At 41.1% G+C, this 20,028-nt stretch overlaps 2 protein-coding genes across 2 annotated transcripts in view; both read left to right on the top strand.

The window, feature by feature from the left end:
- The window catches only part of LOC136876267 (uncharacterized), a 136,021-nt gene extending 121,423 nt beyond the window's left edge, over window positions 1–14,598 (top strand). Inside the window, 4 exon segments of the mRNA XM_068228046.1 lie at window positions 6,060–6,243; window positions 6,246–6,749; window positions 6,751–6,983; window positions 13,974–14,598. Of these exon segments, the coding sequence (XP_068084147.1) occupies window positions 6,060–6,243; window positions 6,246–6,749; window positions 6,751–6,983; window positions 13,974–14,598 (1,546 nt within the window).
- The window catches only part of LOC136876268 (inactive pancreatic lipase-related protein 1-like), a 343,437-nt gene that overhangs the window by 257,575 nt on the left and 65,834 nt on the right, over window positions 1–20,028 (top strand). The gene's annotated exons all lie outside the window — the stretch shown is intronic.

Here is a 20,028-nt window from a genome sequence, read left to right as displayed (position 1 = left end):
TAAGGGTTAAACAGGAGTGACAAACGGGATGAATTTTTAGAAATTTTTGAAATGAGTGTATCTATACCTCAAAACTTGAAAAGTTAACAGGTGTAAAAATTGGTATTTAGAATCTCATTTAAAAATAAAGAAACACGTGTTTTGTTTCGGAAAATCTCATTAGGAGGGATGAAAAAGGGTGAAAAAGGGGTTGAATGCCTTTAATGAGGATAATCATATCTCAGAAACTGAAGATATTACAGACCTGAAAATTGGAAGGTGGAATCTCCGTTAAAAATAAAGAAACGTATATATTTGTTTTGGAAAATCCAATTAACGGGGGTTAAACAGGAGTGAAAAATGGGGTGAACTTTTAGAAAGACTATATCTACAACACATCTCAGAAATGTAAAATGTTACAGACGTAAATATTGGTATTTGGAATCTCCTGTAAAAGTAAAGAAACATAGGTTATTTCTTTCCGGAAACTCCACTTAAGGGGAATTAAAATGGGGTGAAATTGTAAAATGAGCATGTCCACAGTATATCTCAAAAACTTAACATGATACAGAAGTGAAAATGGTATTTTTAATCTACATTAAAATTAAAGAAACATGGCTGAAAATGCGGGTGAATGCTTTTTATTAGGATACTGATATCTCAAAAACTGAAGATGTTACAGACGTGAAAATTGGTATTTGGAATCTCCTTTAAAAACAAAGAAATACGTATTTTTTGTTTTCGGAAATCCACTTAAAGGAAGGAGGGAATTGAAAATACAGTAGAATGATTTGTATGAAGATACTATTATCTCAAAAACAAAAGATGTTGCAGACATGAAAATTGGTATTTGGATTCTGCTTTAAAATTAAAAGAAAACGCATTTCTTTTATTTCGGCAAATCCAATGAAGAGGCGTGGGGTGAAATAATTGAAAAATTAATTGAATTAATTGTATGAGGATACTTACATCTAATAAAAACTATAGTTGTTACAGACGTGAAAATTGGTATTTGAATCTCCTTTAAAAACGAAGAAAAATGCATTTTTGGGGGGAAATCATCTTGGGGGCGGGGGTGAAAAGGAGTTGAATTCCTTTTATGAGGACACATATCTCAAAAACTGAAGTTGTTACAGTCGTGATAACTGGTATTTAGACGATCCTTTACTAGTAAAGAAACAAGTATTTTTTCCGGAAAATTCACTTAAGGTTGGAAGTGTGAAAAGAAGTGATAAATGTTATTTCCTTTTGTGGGGATACTTATATCTCAGAACTGAAGGTAACAGACGTGAACATTGGTATTTGGAATTTCCTATAAACATAAAGAAACACGCCTTCTTCTTTTTTGTGGGGGGGGGGGGGGGGGAGGGGCTAAATCAACGGCGGTGCGTTGAAAAAGGAGTTGAGACCAGTTAATTTTACTGTTCACAATGTCCTTAATTCTGGTCATAAACCGATCATTTTTAATCCTTCCTTGGTTCGTTTTCAAGAGCCATTTTTTCTTTGGAGAATTTAAAGTTAGATTACAGTATATTCTCCTGGCATAAAAATAAAAATGTAAACACATTTGAAAATAACGATAGGAATGATAATGACCGTGCAATTTTTCACCTCTATAATAAGGTCAATAATGCACGGAAGTATATCATTCGTATCGCCAGATATCCCGCGCAATTGCCTACGCGTGATAACGGTGCTGGTCACATTGTTAGCAATGACAATGGCAGCAGATGTAATTTACCGCCAAGTAGCGGTCTTGCATCTTGCTGCGGGACTCAGAACATTAATAATAATAAATAAATAAATAAATAAATAAATAAATAAATAAATAAATAAATAAATAAATAAATAAATAAATAATAACGTAAATTTAACTAATATCGCTCACCCTAATAATAATAATAATGTGCATACCGCGCTGGAAACGGTTCTTGGCCGGGTAATGACTACGAATGCAGTCCGCCGCGGGTTCAGTACCGCCAAGGCACCCATGACGACACCACGCCGGATCTCCTCAAGGATTTGATCCATATTAAAAATGCTTATAGGAAAAGATGGCAAAGATTTAAGAACCCAACAGACCGGGCGAAATACCTGGAGCTAGCCCGGGAAGTACGAAATCGATTACTGGAAAGAAAGATTTGCCGTAATCTCTCAGAAAACGTGTCAGATCGCGAATTTTGGCGGATTCTCTCGATTCCCCGCCAGGAAGTCGAAACATAAATGGAATTTTTCACTTCTAGAGAAACACACTCAGTATATACTGAGTACCAGGTTAATACAATGCAGGGTTATGAACACACTAACTGCATGTCTATAATATTAATATATTCAGTTAAACATTCAAATTTAAAAATTTTAAAATACAGATACTAAATCCAGTAAAATTAAAACATACATTACATAATAAGTAAGAAAGTAAATCATTAAGCCTCATTATTATTTTGGACTAGAATAATCTAAAGAATACAAAGCTAAAACAGAGAAACAATTTTCTAAGAAATACACATATTTCTGATTGTTAGGCACAAGAATGCCTGATCTTAGCCCCTTGCGCACTCCTTCAGGAAGACAGGTATTGACTGCTTTAGTTGGGCACAGTTCGTGTTTTTTGCGAAACGATGAAGATTAAAGACGTTAATGATACGTGATGCAGTGCAAAACAAAAGATTTGTTAAATTTAGTGGTACGATGAAGGGGAACTTGAAGGGTAGTTTTTGTAAACCTATTATTTCTGTTATGTACCGATTCCATAGGTTTAAAGGTAGGATGGGGTCTTCAGTTTGAACATTTTGTGCTTAGCAACAGCTACTGGGATTTCCCGACGTTCATGGAGTTTCAACCATTGCAGCGATATGTAATAGGGTGTTATGCGTTCATTACGCCTGGCATTTGTCACGTAACGAACACATGCGTTTTGTACCCTCTGTAGTGAGAGAGTGGTACTATGTCCCTGTCCCTGTAAAAAATAAGAGGGGAATTCCTCAAGGCAGTATTATTGGACCTTTATGTTTTCTTATATATCAATGATATGTGTAAAGAAGTGGAATCAGAGATAAGCCTTTTCGTAGATGATATTATTCTGTACAGAGTAATAAGTAACAAGATTGTGAGCAACTGCAAAATGACCTCGATAATGTTGTGAGATGGACAGTAGGCAATGGTATGACGATAAATGGGGATAAAAGTCAGGTTGTGGGTTTTAGGAAAAGTCCTCTCAGTTTTAATTACTGCGTTGATGGGGTGAAAGTTCCCTTTGGGGATCATTGTAAATACCTAGGTATAAATATAAGGAAAGATCTTCATTGGGGTAATCACATAAATATGATTGGAAATAAAGGGTACAGGTCTCTGCACATGGTTATGAGAGTATTTAGGGGTTGTAGTAAGGATGTTAAGGAGAGAGCATATTTGTCTCTAGTGAGACCTCAACTTGAGTATGGTTCCAGTGTATGGGACCCTTACCAGGATTTCTTGATTCAAGAACTGGAAAAAATCCAAAGAAAAGCAGCTCGATTTGTTCTGGGCGATTTCCAACAAAAGAGTAGCCTTTCAAAAATGTTGCAAAGTTTGGGCTGGGAAGACTTGGTAGAAAGGAAACGAGCTGCTCGACTAAGTGGTATGTTCCGAGCTGTCAGTGGAGAGATGGCGTGGGAGGACATCAGTAGACGAATAAGTTTGGATGGTGTCTTTAAAAGTAGGAAAGATCACAATATGAAGATAACGTTGGAATTCAAGAGGACAAATTGGGGCAAATATTCGTTTATAGGAAGGGGAGTTAGGGATTGGAATAACATACCAAGGGAGATGTTCAATAAATTTCTAATTTCTTTGCAATAATTTAAGAAAAGGCTAGGAAAACAGCAGATAGGGAATCTACCACCTGGGCGACTGCCCTAAATGCAGATCAGTAGTGATTGATTGATTGATTGATTGATTGATTGATTGATTGATTGATTGATTGATTGATTGATTGATTGATTGATTGATTGATTGATTGATTGATTGATTGATTGATTGATTGATTGATTGAGAGAGAGGGAGAGAGAGAGAGAGAGCGAGATAGAGAGAGGGGAGAGGGAGGTTTCCTCAGGCACAACAACGATACATTACCTGACATCCCGGTGCTCTCAAAATGTAGTCTATAGCAATGGAGGGAATGGGTTTTTCTTTTTCCTCCCTTGTTTTTACTTAATAGGCCTACTTACGGTTTTCTAATCAGTATTTGCTTATCTTCACAGAACGTCCTGATTCTTTCGCTGTCTAGTCGAGATGGTAAAGGTGTGTTCGGTTCACTTGGAATGACGTGAGCCATCAAGTCGAAAAATAAATGGAATTTTTCACTTCTACAGAAAGACACTCAGTCTGTACCAGAACCAAAACTGAGTACCAGGTTAATTCATCGGGACAACGGCGGCCAGGTATAGAGATAACCACTCTATCTTAATTTTTATTATATATATATATATATTTTTTTTTTTGCTAGGCGCTTTACGTCGCACCGACACAGATAGGTCTTATGGCGACGATGGGATAGGAATGGCCTAGGAGTTGGAAGGAAGCGGCCGTGGCCTTAATTAAGGTACAGCCCCAGCATTTGCCTGGTGTGAAAATGGGAAACCACGGAAAACCATCTTCAGGGCTGCCGACAGTGGGATTCGAACCCCCTATCTCCCGGATGCAAGCTCACAGCCGCGCGCCTCTACGCGCACGGCCAACTCGCCCGGTTTTTATTATATATATATATACATTTTATACATTTTGGCTTTATCTTGCACCGACACAGATAGGTCTTATGGCGACAATGCGATAGGAACGGGCCAGGAGTGAGAAGGAAGCGGCCATGGCCTTAATTAAGGTACAGCCCCATTATTTGCCTGATGTGAAAATGGTAAACCAAGAAAAACCATCTTCAGGGCTGCCTACAGTGGAGTTCGAACCCACTGTTTCGCGAATGCAAGCTCACAGCTGCGCGACCCTAATAGCACGGTAAAATCCTCCACTCCTCCACGGGTCCTCATTGCATGTAAAGAGATGATTTTGCTTTCGCTTTTAGGCCAAGCCACCTATTTCAATACACCACAATTATACCCGTCATTCCTAATTTAATTAGCCACGCCAGTGACTCAGAGAGTACAACGTTATCTTTATACGCCCAAGCTGGTGTGTTCGGTGGTCTCTGAAGGTGTTCACATATATCTCTGTCGTGCCAGTAGATCTACCGGCACGTAAATAAACTCCTGCGGGACAAACTTCCGGCACATCGGAGTCTCCAGGAATATACAAGTAGTTTAGTGGGACGTAAATCCAATAGCATTATTTATTTTCCGACTTAATCCTGTTGGTTATCCTCTGCAGATTCTTATGCGATTCAACCTCCTTACGTTCCACGCTCCCGCTCACAAAATGTCAGTATTCGCCTTTGTCATGGTCATGTTATGTTGTGTAGCCCCACCCAAAAATCCTAGTGCGGGTTATTTCATCGCTGGAATACAGAATGTTTCAAAAAAAGGACTTTACAACTTTGACAGCTCAAAGTTATTTATTCATTTCAGTTACAGGCATGGTTTTGGTGTCATCTTGACTGACAATAGATCACGCTTTGACTCGCGTGGTACCCTAGTACAGAATCGCGCCACTGCAAGCGCTAGCGACAGTTGCAGCAAAGATGGCTGCCTTCACCGGTCTCGAGCGCACTCGCTGTGTGTTTTGGTTTGAAGAGTCGAAGTCGGCGACAACTATGCAACGTAATTTTCGTAAAAAGTATGGTGAAGATCCTCCAAGTAGGCCTACTATTTATGAGTGGCATGCCGGGCTAAGTGGCTCAGACGGTTAAGGCGCGGGCCTTCTGACCCCAACTTGGCAGGTTCGATCCTGGCTCAGTCCGGTGATATTTGAAGGTGCTCAAATACGTCAGCCTCGTATGGGTAGATTTACTGGCACGTAAAAAGCCTGCGGGATTAAATTCCGGCACCTCGGCGTCTCCGAAAACCGTAAAAAGAGTAGTTAGTGGGACATAAAACAAATAATATTATTTATGAGTGGCATAAGTGCTTTATTGAAACTGGATGTTCGATAAGCCATAAGAAATCCTCAGGTCGTCCACGTACGTCTGACGATGTCGTAGAGCAAGTGAGACAACGCTTTGAGCACAGTCCTCGAAAATTGACACGGCGTGCTTCTCGAGAGCTGGGCGTCGCACATACGACTATTTGACGCGTGTTGAGAAAACGGTTACATCTCAAACCATACAAGTTCAAAATGCCACACAGCAACTAAAAGACACTGATAAGATTGCTCTAAAGGACTTTTGTGTGGACATGTTACATCGGTTGGAAGAAGATGAACATTTCATTGGAAAGATTATCTTTAGCGATGAGGCAACTTTTCACTTAAGTGGTAAAGTTAATAGACACAACTGTAGGATCTGAGGCAGTGAAAATCCAGTGAAAGTGCTAGAATATGAACGTGATACCCCAAAATTGAACGTGTTTTTTGCATTGAGCAAGAGCGAAGTTTACGGGCCTTCCTTCTTCAGTGAGAAAACTATCAACTGAATAGTGTACTTAGATATGCTGGAAAACTTTTTAATCCCGCAGATTGACGCTGATGACCAAGAACTCAGCATACACTTCATGCAAGATAGCGCACCGCCACACTACCTCTCCGACGTCCACGAATTCCTGAATGTACGCTTTCCGGGTAAGTGGATTGGACGAGGTGCACCAATTGCATGGCCCCCACGCTCACCAGACCTGACACCTCTTGACTTTTTCTTATGGGGATTCGTAAAGGATGCAGTGTTTGTTCCACCCTTACCGGCTTCTCTACCAGAACTCAGATGTAGAACCTGCATCGCAATTGAACGAGTCACGCCTGATATGCTGCAGCGAGTTTTTCAAGAAATCGACTTCAGATGTGCCCCATGACCGATGGAGGTCCCATTCAACCTGTTTAGGTAAACTTAATCTATTGTCAGTTAAGATGACACCAAAACCATTTCTGTAAGTAAGTTGTCAAAGTTGTAAAGTCCTTTTTGAAACACCCTGTATTTCATTCAATATGTTTAAGTTCTTTCAGTTCCTATCGATTCTAAGACAAGTATCATAAAAGCGGAGATCATTAATGTACTTATAAGTACCCTTAGTCCCGTTTTCTGATACGGGCTGAGCGATTTAGTGAGATAAAATGATATCGAATGTTTTTACGGCCGGATGCCCTTCCCGTCACAACCGCGATTGAGCAGTTAATGATGGTAAATGAAACTGGGTAAGGAGGTGGAACGAATCGTCAGTGGCCTATGAATAGGAACTGCCCCGACATTCGCCTGGAAGTGAAAACGTGAGACCACACAAAACTATTCTCTGGTCAGCCGACGGTGGGGTTCGAAGCCGCTCATCTCCATAGCCGTAGAACGTTAAATCTATGATAAGAAAAACACCTCCAAAGCATCATAGACCCACCTCCGGCTTAAACCTGACCTTGCCCACATTGAGGATGAAATGTTTCATTTGGCCTTCGCTGCACTTGACGACGTGCGTCATTGAAATACAGGCAAAAACGTGATTCGTCAGACCGCATTACGTTCCGGCAGTCAGCTACTGTCCACGTTCGGTGATTTCTAGCCCATTGAAGACACGCAGCTTTATGTGCCTGTGTGAGCAATGGCCACTTGCGAAGTGACCGACTACAAGGGTTCATTGCATGCAGTTCCCGTCACAATGTTCTCACGCTGACAGGTTGGGATGGACCTTCATTCACCGACTGAAGCAATTCCTGTCGAGTTTGGAAGCGATTTTGATTCACAACCTGTGAAACGCGTCTCCGGTCCTTCTCACTCAGGATCTTTTTCCAACCACAATTCTGACGTCATGTTTCGTGGCCACGTGTAGTACACCACTCTTGTAGACACGTAACAGTCCCCTACGAAACACCAATAAATCAGCAACTTTATGCACCGTGCACTAGGGTGACTGATTTTTGGTCCGGTGAGCTTAGAACTCAAGATACTATAATAATCTATCAGCGGATTCATACTGATTAGATACACATTATAAAATGATTATATTAGATCAACGAGAACGAACATTCAGCTCTTGTCTACTGAGACAATAATTTAATTTAATAATTTAAGATACCCTCATTCGTTGGACATATATACTTATGTGTGGGGACGCTATCTACATTATCGGCCATTGTTGAACTGTTGCCTAACTGTGGAAATTACCAGGCAAATTTAATTCAAATAACCTTTCCCGATTGTTACGTATTTGGTGGATCAACTTGATTCGCGGGATTATCGTTTGAGAGGTGCGCGCATCACGCCGCGCACGCTTTGAATCATGGGAAGTAGCTTCTTCCTGCTTGCTTAGTGTGAGCTCGAACAGTCCGTTCGCCGCTACAGTCCAAGATGGCTGTGTTGTGTGAAGCTCCCAAGAGGACATCTTGGCGCATAGAAAGACAGTTACGGATGGAGGATAAGAGTGTGAATGTTGGGGCAATGCCCCTTACTATTTTAAAAGTTTATTAGTGTGTTCCAACCTGTTTTTTTTTTCTTTAGTGTTAAAGTAAGCTTGTGTCTTCTTACCGTTTCCGGTATGGAGTTTTAAAAGTGTTGTAAGCTGGATACCCTAACTCCAAGTAAGTACTGGAAATTACAATTAATTAAAGGAATTTCGTACGAGCAGACATTTAAAAGTAAGTAATTTCATCGTGGATTTGACCAACATCATAAACGCACCCTTTCGGCATCGTATAACTTTGTAACCATAATCTTGTGTATCATCTTTGGACTTAATCAGTATGAAATACAAAACTAATGTAATGTAGGGAGTTCGGGATCGCTAAGTATGCGTCTATGAGGTGGTATTTTGTGTATGTCGTTTTACCTTATGCTTTTGTCGTGGTGCATTTTTGCCTACTGCTCTTCATGATGTGGATTATTATTATTATTTTGATACTAATGTTGAGGTGTGTTTTCCTCCCTAATTTTCCGCGTTGTTCGTATTTACCTTCTACCTGTTACTATTGCCTCAACTTGGTTATTATTTTGATGTGATCGTTATTTGCGTTGTTGGGACTTAAATTAAGTGACACCTCATATATGCATCTTGGCGTGATCCAAAGCCCCTTCCTTTCTAAATTATTTAGGCAGTTGGCGTACTGTTTAACAAAAGTAAATGTAATTTCGCATTGTAACCCATGGGAGTAGTGAAAAAAGTTATTATTATGATTTTAATAAGGTTGAGTCTGTAAAAGATTGAAATTTGCTGGTCGATATTTAACTTAAATATGCCGACCCCTTTACGTTTTGCTGTCTCCTTCTGCTCATTGTTTTGGGCTCCGTACCTTTGTTTTCATTACGTAATTATCCCTTCTTATCTTATCTGATTGACCCGCTGTAAATTTTGGTGGCTTTGATGACTATGACTGGATTATGGCTTGGCGTCGGTACTGGTAGCTCCTAGGGTGTGCTTCCGTATTCTATAATTTTTTGTGAGGAACGTTCATTGTAATTTTCCTTTGATATACTGTACTTCATTTAGTTGAGACTGCTGTCGACTTTAATTTCATTGTGTTTTCATCTTGTTCGGTTACTTAATGTAATTTTTATTCGCGGTTGGAGCCACTATTTTTCCTCTTTTCGTGTGTCCTTGTGTGTGACTTGTAATTAACTATTTTGTAGTGTAGCAAATTTCAGTTTTAAGCTATATTTGTAATTGCGGGCCCGTATACTGATGATCATCACTCTAAAAATAACGATGAATTTCTATATACTAATTTCCTAGTGTTTATCTTTTAATTTATTTGAAGAGGTTGCAACCTATTTTAATATTTTCCTCCCATATTTTAAGTAAATCTTATTGAGAATTTTATTCAGTGATGTCTGTTTTGAGTAATTCAGTATTTATTTGAGAAACCCTATCTTGTTAGCTGATTCATTTTACCTTAATATAAAATTAATTATAAAATGGTGTTTCACCTTTTGAGTTTTAATTGCGTTATGATTTTTTAAAAGAGAAGAATATATGTAAATTTAATTGTTTCTAACCTATTTTAAATTTTCATTTTTATTTATTTATTTATTAAAATTTCTTCATTTTCAATTTAATCTGGTCTCTCATTTGGTAGTTAGCAATATTAGCCTGGCAACCTGTCAACCGTTAATGATAAGATCCTGCCCTTTTATTCATGCTATGCCCTCCACGTTTCATATTTTGTGCTACTGCCCTTACGGTAAGTATTGTGCTTGTTTTCTTCTTGTTGTTTGTGCTGTTTTCATTTTGGTGTTTAGTGTCCCTTTGTGTAGCAGCAAGTTCAATAGACCTTCAAAAACTGCCAAAAATTTAATCTTGGTATGTCTGTCTGCTAGGTCATCAGCCCAGAGGCTGGTTGGATCCTCAAATAGCACCACCAAAGGTTATGCGGTTATAAGGAAACCCCAAAAACCAATGGCAACACCAAAATGAGGCGTACTAGGCAAGATGAGGAGTGAGGTAGTTTGCCATTGCTTTCCTCACTGGGTTAGAAAGTACTATTGCAGCACGACTGACCCTATGAGCACCACCTTTCATAACAGTCAGATGCACTAGTCATGCTTGAATGTCATTACTCAGCTCTACCCATACCCCAGCAACTTCCATATTGTCACAGCCATGGATGTTGACTGGGACTTCGGTGGAAGCTACACTTTACTCTGGCCTGTGCCAAGAGATGGATGCAAAAGTACTGTATCCATCAAGAAGTGACAGCAGGCAGAATCTTGGTATAGAAGGAAGAAATATACTATTGTGATGTCATACAATTTGTTGATTGCTCAGTGACAATTTAAAAGCAGTATTTCTATTATTATGAGCTTACGTGGCTTAGGCGGCAGAGCGCCGGCCTCTCACCGCTGGATACCATGGTTCAAATCCCAATCACTCCATGTGAGAATTGTTCTGGACAAAGCGGAGGGGGGACAGATTTTTCTCAGGGTACTCCGGTTTTCCCTGTCATCTTTCATTCCAGCAACACTCTCCACTATCATTTCATTTCATCTTTCAGTCATTAAGCATTACCCCAGAGGAGTGCGACAGACCTCGGCAGCCGGCACAATTCCTGTCCCCACCACAAGTTGAGGGCTTCATTCATCCCATTCCTGCCCAGGTCATTGACGGGAAAACAGGTTGTAGGTTTTCATTCATTTCCATTATTATGCTTGAATTGTAGCAACAGATTTCAAAGCAGTATATTGCGTTGCGAAAACGCAACACTGGGCATGTACGGGTAAATACATAAGAACGGTTACCTGGCTCTGTAGGTTAACAGGTTTATGTATCACTACACTGATCTCCATTTATAACGAAATTGTGCCTGACAACGAATAATCGTGTTTGGTAAACACAGTAAATTATTAATTTACTATTAAGCTGCCCCACATAGCACAATCAAGCTGATAAGGTTAGTATTGAAATCTCTTCCTCTTTTTCTACCGCTTATCCCACACCTGTGGTGTCGCGGTTGGCAACTGTGTCGCACATGTGATTTTGGCCCTGTTTTACGGCCGGATACCCTTCCTGACGCAAACCCTATATGGAGGGATGTAATCACTATTGCGTATTTCTGTGGTGGTTGGTAGCAGTGGCGTGCACTGAACCCCATCTACCCCATCGCTGCTTGGGTAAATAACTTTGTATTTATATTTCCTTATTATTCCTTAGAACGCTTTTTATAAAGTTTAAACCTTGAAGCTGTGGCCCCTCCCCAGATAGCAATTTACGGTGACAGGCCAGCTAGCTTAGGTAGGGCCTGTTAGTTTTAATACTTGACACTCGAAGTGTTCAACGCCACACACTAGGGGCTATAATAAAAATATCAACAAGTTAACAGTTAGCCACTTACTCATCGTCTTGCTAACAAAAATAGAGCCTGTTTATGAAATCAATAGTAATATAAAAGAATATATTTTATTGTTAGATTTCGGCACGTATAAAGTTTTTTCGAGCAATTCATTGATGACATGTGTACAGTATGTTTTCCGATAGTCTCAGCAAAATATTTAGGTTGCCCAGCATGAACACAGAGCTAAGCGAATATTTTATTTGGTTGTCTGTAATGGTGGTATATAGTGAATTTTTGTAGCGGTCCTCTTGGATTACAGGTGAAGGTTTCGTGAGTTATGTGCCATTATTCATCAATATAACGAGTATTAAGCGTAGTGACGCTGTAGATTAAGTTATGATGGTGTCGTCACTGCCGCGAATATCAATTTGGAAATATGTGTGGGTGTGTAGTGGAAAATATTTGTTTGTGATTGACCAGAGCGCCACTGCATTGGCGCTGCGCCACTTCCTGGGGCTGTTTTTATGTCGGAAGTGTTCGGGCACCTTCGTGTGCAATCGGGTGAGCGACGAGTGACTAGAGAAGGCAACATGGCTGCCGTACTATGTTAAAATGTGCTATGCGGACAAGTTCTGTAAATATCTAAACCATCGCGTGAGCGACATGTTAAACAAATGTATCACGATGTGTATATAGCGTAATAAACCTAGTATTTGTATAATTAAGTACAGTTCATCTTTCTATGTGTATGAACCAGCATGTGGTTCCTAGCACCACGTGTTCTCGGGGACCTGTCCGTATGAGGTCGGAACATGGTCATACCGGGCCGGATTCTTGAAAGTTTCGTAATGCTATAATATTACGTGGTCCTCCGGTGTTTGCGAGTGTATGTTTCGAGTGCTGACAACCTGTGGAGAGAATATTGGAGCACGTATATCATCATCCCTGCGGCATGCTGAACTAGATGAGGCGGACAAAGGATAAGTGCACATCAGAGCAGTATACCAGAGGTCAGTCATTCCTTTAAATTTTCCTGTCTTTCCTAACTCATATCATGGAGTCTAATGAGAAAAACCTGTTAGTGAAACAACGAGCGGTCATTAAAGGGTCACTGACACGTATATGTAAATATGTAGACACGTTTGTGGCGGGCTCCGATATTAATGCATTACGTAGCAGGTTGAAACAATTGCCTCCACTCTGGGAAGAATATAAGCATGTTCAGTGTAATCTCGAGATTAATGACGACAAGAACTACGAAAATCACGAACGGGATAGGGAACAGTTCGAAGAAAACTATTACGATTTGGAGGCGAGGATGACCACACTGATAGAAAAGAGCACAGACCCCGAGCAGAATATCGATCAGTTATGTCAGCATTCTTGCGGTAATTCCCAACCGAATTCCATGGAAATACGATTGCCCGTCATTGACCTCCCTACATTTTATGGGCAGTATGAGACTTGGACTCATTTTCAAGACACGTTTCAGGCTTTAATTGTTGACAATTTAAAACTATCCAACGTTCAGCGTTTTCATTATCTACTTTCAGCACTCAAGGGCGAGCCTCATCAATTAATTCAGAACATTCCTGTTTGTAACTCTAACTTTTAAGAGCTTGGGAAATCGTATGTAAGACGTACGACAACAGAAAACTGATAGCAACACAACATATCAAGGCTCTATTGTCATTACCTACATGTCACAAAGATATAGCATCAGACCTTGGGAAGTTGAACAACCACTTAGTAAGCAATTTAAACGCTATTCAGAACCTCAACCTTTCAGTGCCTTTACACGAAGCCTTACTCCAGCAGCTGATGTTAGACAAGTTAGATCTCGCTACCTGTAAAGAGTTCGAAATGAAAGCTCCAAGCAATGATTTTCCGAGACTCGCTGAGGTATCCACCTTTTTGGAAGAGAGAGCACACGTGTTAGAATTGATGATGGCAACACTGGAACAGAGGGGGTGCGCGGCAAATGCAGCTAAACACCAGTATGTGAGAAACAATGAAAGCCCAATTCTTAACTCATACGTATCTACATGGGGGAAATGTGACTTTTGTGACTTAGATCATTCATTACATCGGTGCGAAGGATTTCTGCAAGCTAACACAAGACAACGGTATGATTTTGTCAAAAGAAAGGGTTTATGCTTTAACTGTTTTAGGCATCATAGTGTCAACGTGTGCAATACTGGTAGCTGTAAGACTTGCCAACGTAGACATCACACTCTGATTCACTTTGACAGTGCCACACACAATCAAACGACTACAAACAAGGATACACTAGCTAGTAGAGGTACCGGTATTAGAGACGACGAACAAGGTCAGAGTAATGCTAGTTACTGCACACTAAAATTCAAGACACAGTCTCAAGTAATGCTGTCCACTGCAATAGTAGGAGTTGCAGACAACAATGGTCGAATTTACCAGTGCCGAGCTCTACTTGACAATGGATCGCAATCACATTTCATAACCGAGTCGCTTGCAAGTAAGATGAGGCTGCAGAGACATAGAAACTGTATTCCAATTAGTGGTATAGATAACACTGCTGTCACCGCATCTCAAAGTGTTGACGTTCGTATCATTTCTAATGTGTCCAGATTCGAAACTGTTATAACGTGTTCTATGCTCCCTCACATAACAGGCGATATTCCAGCGAACCATATTGATTGTAAATCGTGGAACCTGCCTGAGGATATCACATTGGTGGATCCTCACTTCAAGAAGCCAGGACCAGTGGACATGCTCATCGGTGCGGAGATTTTTATGCAGTTGTTGCAAGAAGGGTAGCGGAAAAACTGCGATGAGCTACCCATCTTGAAGAACACTGTATTGGGATGGATACTGTCAGGTCCAATAAAATCGCGGGCTCGGACTAGTGAGAGAGCAGAAACTCCACCCACTTCATCATTTTTCCTCAGACAGGAAGATGACCTCAATAGGAAGATGGAAAAATTCTGGGCAATAGAAGAAGTGACAGCTAGAAAAATGCCCCTAACCAAGGAGGAGCAGTACTGCGAGGAGCATTTCATAACTCACACCAAACGGGACAACAGTGGACGTTTCATTGTGAGGTTGCCTACGAAGGCAGAATGTCTGCAACTTGGAAACTCTTACAAAATAGCAGAGAAACGATTCAGACTACTGGAAAAGAAGCTTGAGAAGAGACCTGATCTGCGAGCTGATTACGTGAACTTCATGGAGGAGTATGAGATCCTGGGTCATATGAAGCTGGCCCCAGATCTATGCAAAGACGAAGGAGCATTCTGCTATCTCCCACACCATGCAGTTTTGAAGGCAGGAAGTACCACTACTTAGACACGGGTTGTATTCGACGCGTCCTGCAAAACTGACAATGGCGTTTCCCTCAATGACACTCTCGCGGTGGGACCTACTGTTCAACAAGATCTACTATCAATTGTGATAAGGTTTCGTACACATCAGATTGCGATCACGGCAGACATTACAAAAATGTACCGTCAGATCAGAGTAGATGACAAGGATGTTAACTTACAGCGCATATTCTGGCAAAAACATCCATCCGAGCCTCTACGCACCTACCAACTGAAGACTGTAACATACGGTACATCCCCAGCGTCCTTCCTAGCCACAAGGTGTCTAACTCAACTGGCTGAAGAAGAAGCCCACGTGTTTCCTACAGCATCTCACGTGTTGAAGCGGGACTTCTTCATGAACGATGTATTGTGTGGTACCGATACAGTGGAAAATTCTATACAGCTGCGTGAAGAACTACAAGAGTTGCTGCAAAGCGGAGGCTTCCCGCGCCGCAAGTGGACTTCGAATCACTCCGCTGTACTTGAGACGATACCAGAAGAACTGAGAGAATCACAGTTACCCCTACGATTTGATAAGGAAGACAATATTAAAACGCTAGGATTGCTGTGGCATCCCTTTCTTGACAAGTTCCAGTTTGAGGTTCACATCAAGGAGAACAATGGAGGCCATACGAAACGGAAGGTGCTTTCAATTATAGCCTCTATATTTGATCCACTAGGGCTCGTAGGACCGGTAATCGTAATGTGTAAAATTTCATGCAGCGGTTGTGGCAAGAAAAACTAGGGTGGATTGAACCACTACCATCTCCTTTACTTGAGGGCTGGATTAAAATCTTTACTGATCTTCCAACACTGAACAACATCCATGTCGATAGGTTGATTCTTTGCACGGGAAGAGTCGTCCAGATACAAGTTCATGGCTTCTCAGACGCTTCTGAACGGGCCTACGCAGCGTGTGTGTATATCCGCAGTACCAATCAACACGGTGAAGTTTCGGTACATTTGGTATGTTCGAAATCCAGAGTTGCTCCTCTGAAACAACAGTCTCTACCTAGATTAGAACTGTGTGGGACTCTTTTGTTGGTACGTTTGATGGATAAGACTACCAACACCCTGAATCTGAAAATCGACAACACTTTCTTGTGGACTGATTCGACAATAGTACTCTCGTGGCTTGCAGCTGAACCGACAAGATGGAAAACGTTCGTCGCAAATCGTGGCTCTGAGATACAGCAGTTGACTGGAAGAGCCGAGTGGGGTCATGTTAAGTCAGAAGACAACCTGTCCGATGTTTTTTCAAAGGGAGAAGGACCACTCAGCCCACAACATAATGAACAATGGTGGCATGGGCCGGCATGTTTAGTGGAAGACGCAAGTACCTGGCCCACTAAGGTTTCAAACGATTCTGCAGACGAACTTCCAGAAAGAAGGGATACGGTACAATGTTTAGTTAGTGCCACTCCATCTGACAAACTCACGACACGGTTCTCATCTCTCCGTCGTCTACAAAGGGTGATGGCTTATTGAAACAGATTTGTTTTCAATTCCAGAAGACACAACGTAAGAAGAACGGGACCGTTATCTGCAGAAGAGCTAACAATGGGACTTCAGATATGTATCAAACTTGCTCAACGGTGACATTCGCAAGGGAAATAGGCGAGTTGAAGTCGAACTCATCAGTTTCACCGCAAAGTTCAATAATAAATCTGAACCCATTCCTAGATGGGAACGATGTATTACGAGTAGGGGGACGCTTACAAAACTCTTTGAAACCATTTGCAGAAAGGCATCAAATCGTATTACCTCAGCGTCATAATATAACCAAGTTGATTGTGGCTAACTAGCATATTCGGCTGCTACATGCTGGTGCGAATCATGTAGCAGCTTCTCTTAGGACAAGATATTGGGTAGTGAGCATAAAGAAAGTGGTACGGACTGTCATTCAGCAATGTGTGAAGTGTTTCAGACTACGAGCCTCAACAGCAACGCAGTTCATGGGGCAGCTACCTTCTCCTCGAGTGACTCCTTCGCGGCCATTTTTGAATACGGGAGTTGACTACGCTGGCCCGTTGTACATTAAACAGGGTGCAACCAGGAGCAAGGTCAAGGTAAAATGCTGCGTAGCATTGTTCGTTTGCCTTTGCACCAAGGCAATAAACTTGGAATTAGTTCGGGACTTGACCACACAGGCATTTATTGCCGCCTTACGGAGATTCGCGGCCAGGAGGGTACAAACCTATACAGTGACGATGCTACTAACTTTGTAGGAGCTAGAAATGAATTGTTGAAGGTGCACCAGTCGGAACAGTGGCAGACAGAAATGCTGAACAACGCAGCGCAAGAGGGATTCACTTGGCATTTTATTCCTCCTGATTCGCCTCACTTTGGGGAACTCTGGGAAGCTGGAGTGAAATCCATGAAACATCATTTGCGAAGAACCGCTGGCAATGCCTGCTTGACATATGACGAGATGTATACTATACGTAGCCAAATAGAGGCATGCCTAAACTCAAGACCGCTCGTTAGACTCTCGGACGACCCTGATGAACCCTCATACCTGACTCCTGGCCACTTTATGATCGGAGCTCTCCTGCTATCCTTCCCTGAACCTGACCTTAGTGATAGTATGCACTGTTATACTTCCAGATGGCGCTACATTCAGGCGCTGCAGCAGAACGTTTGGAGACAGTGGTCTAATGACTATGTTAATAGCATACAACAGCGGCAGAAATGGTTGACAAGTCAGCCTAATCTTCAGCCTGGAACTATCGTCTTAGTTAAGGACGACAACATTCCTCCTCTTTCTCTTGGCGACTTGCAACGGTCGAGGAAACTAATCCTGGAAAGGACGGACGAGTGCGTACGGTTACAATTCGCACCAGCAATGGAATTTTGAGGCGTTCTGTACATAAGTTATGTCCATTGCCAGCTCAAGACTGATACTTGCAAATACATTCAGTGTCTCATTTCTTGTTGGTGTTAAATTCTTTGCTCTTGTATTGTAAGATTTTAATTATGATCAGTGTCCTTTATTGTTTGTGTTTAGTGCTGTACTTTTTATTGTAGGATTTGAATTTGTTAATTTAGGTTTCATTATTTAAACATCTGTGTACATTTTTGCTCATTTATATTGGTTGAAGTTCTGCGTGTTTCGTACCGGCATATGTATTGGTGAAAGAACATAATATGACTATGTGTTCAATTTAAATTCAACATTTCTTGTTATTGTTAAATGTGATACATTTAGGTGTGACGGTATGTTTGTGATTGTCCAGAGCGCCACTGCATTGGCGCTGCGCCACTTCCTAGGGCTGTTTTAATGTCGGAAGTGTTCGGGCACCTACACGTGCAATCGGGTGAGCGAAAAATATGTTTGGTTGACAGGATGCACCAAAGTGAATGCTCTGTTCTGTTGGTCTTGCCTTATCTTCGGTAAAGACAGAAACACCAGCTGGACTAAAACAGTGTACATTAATCTGGGAATTTTTACAATGCAGCTATTTCTCACGAAGAGTCTATACGACACATCAGAGCATCTTATCTCTTAGCGACGTTTGGTACACTTAGGATGGACAAACAACTAGATGACCAGCTCAAACAGGGAATCACATTTCATAACGAGAGGGTAAAACAAAACAGGGAACTCTTGAAGCGTTTCGTTAATGTTGTGTTCTTTTTATGTAAGCAAAAACTTTCTTTCCGAGGGCATGACAAGTGTGAAACCTCAGTTAATAGGGCTAACTACATCGAGCTGTTAAAATACACTGTAGAATATGACCCTCCTTTGAAAACCGACTTGGAGCCATCCACAGTTTTTAGGGATGTATCAAACAGAATTCAGAAAGATTTAATTGATGCAGTGGCAAACACGTTGCTGGAAGGAATGAATTCTGAATTGAAAGAAGCCAACTTTGTTTCAGTTTTAGAGGACGAGACGACTGATGTCTCCAAACACTGCACAACTCTCCGTTGTTATACGTTATCTTTACAATGGGCACAAAGGGAAGATTTATCGGGTACAGTGACGTCAGTAAAAACAGAACAGCTTTAGGAATTTCAGAAATCGTAAGACAATATTTGACTGAGTTTGACTGTAATAACAAGTTAATTGCGCAATCTTACCATAGAGCTGCTTCAATGGCCGGGCATATGAATGGAGTGCAAGCTTTTAAAAGAACACATCCTCAAGCTTCATTGCTGTGCGCATGCTTAAATCTAGTTTTGTACCAAACTGTGAACAAGTTGTCTGAATGCAAAATATTTTTTAGCTCTCTTAACGGTGTGCCCATTGCATTTTCGGACTATCACAAAATGGCGTCAAGGAAAGGTATGGACCACACAGGTCAAGATTGTATACAAGAGAATCTCGAGATATGAGTATATTAGGAGGCCATGACTAACATGGGACCTACACTTTTAAAAGGTTGTGAAGAACAAAGTAGTGGTGTGTTGAATTAATATTTTGTCACACATTTTTTTCCTTGGCAACCGTGAGAGGTGTTGTTTGAACTTCAGCAAATAGTTTGAAGTTTATTTACTGGTATATTTTGAAGAACTTTGTGCCTCCAGTCGCTACCTAATACTTACACATTACGATACGCTTAGTCGTGTGCTCCGTGTTTTCAGTATTTGGTTGTGAGGATTCTTTTTTCTTGTTTTAGTGCTAGTGCCGTGTGTTATTATGGCTGCCTCCAGTGGAGGTGATAGCCTTTTGTTAGGAGATAAGTTAGTTGTCGCGCAGGAGGAAGAAGTTCGGATGCAAGACGAATCTTCTGGAAACCTGGCAACTCAATCAATTTTGACAGACTCACAATTATCACAAAATTCTAATTCTAATGGTGTCAATGTACTGCCGCCTATGGAACGTGAACAGTATTCCCATTCACACCTTGGACCTTATATTGTGTACGTTGAATCTCTGGAA

The sequence above is a fragment of the Anabrus simplex genome, chromosome 6, assembly GCF_040414725.1.
Source record: "Anabrus simplex isolate iqAnaSimp1 chromosome 6, ASM4041472v1, whole genome shotgun sequence".
Classification (NCBI taxonomy): domain Eukaryota; kingdom Metazoa; phylum Arthropoda; class Insecta; order Orthoptera; family Tettigoniidae; genus Anabrus; species Anabrus simplex.
The sequence above is the reverse complement of the archived record's forward strand: the minus strand, read 5'-3'. Positions and strand labels throughout refer to the sequence as shown.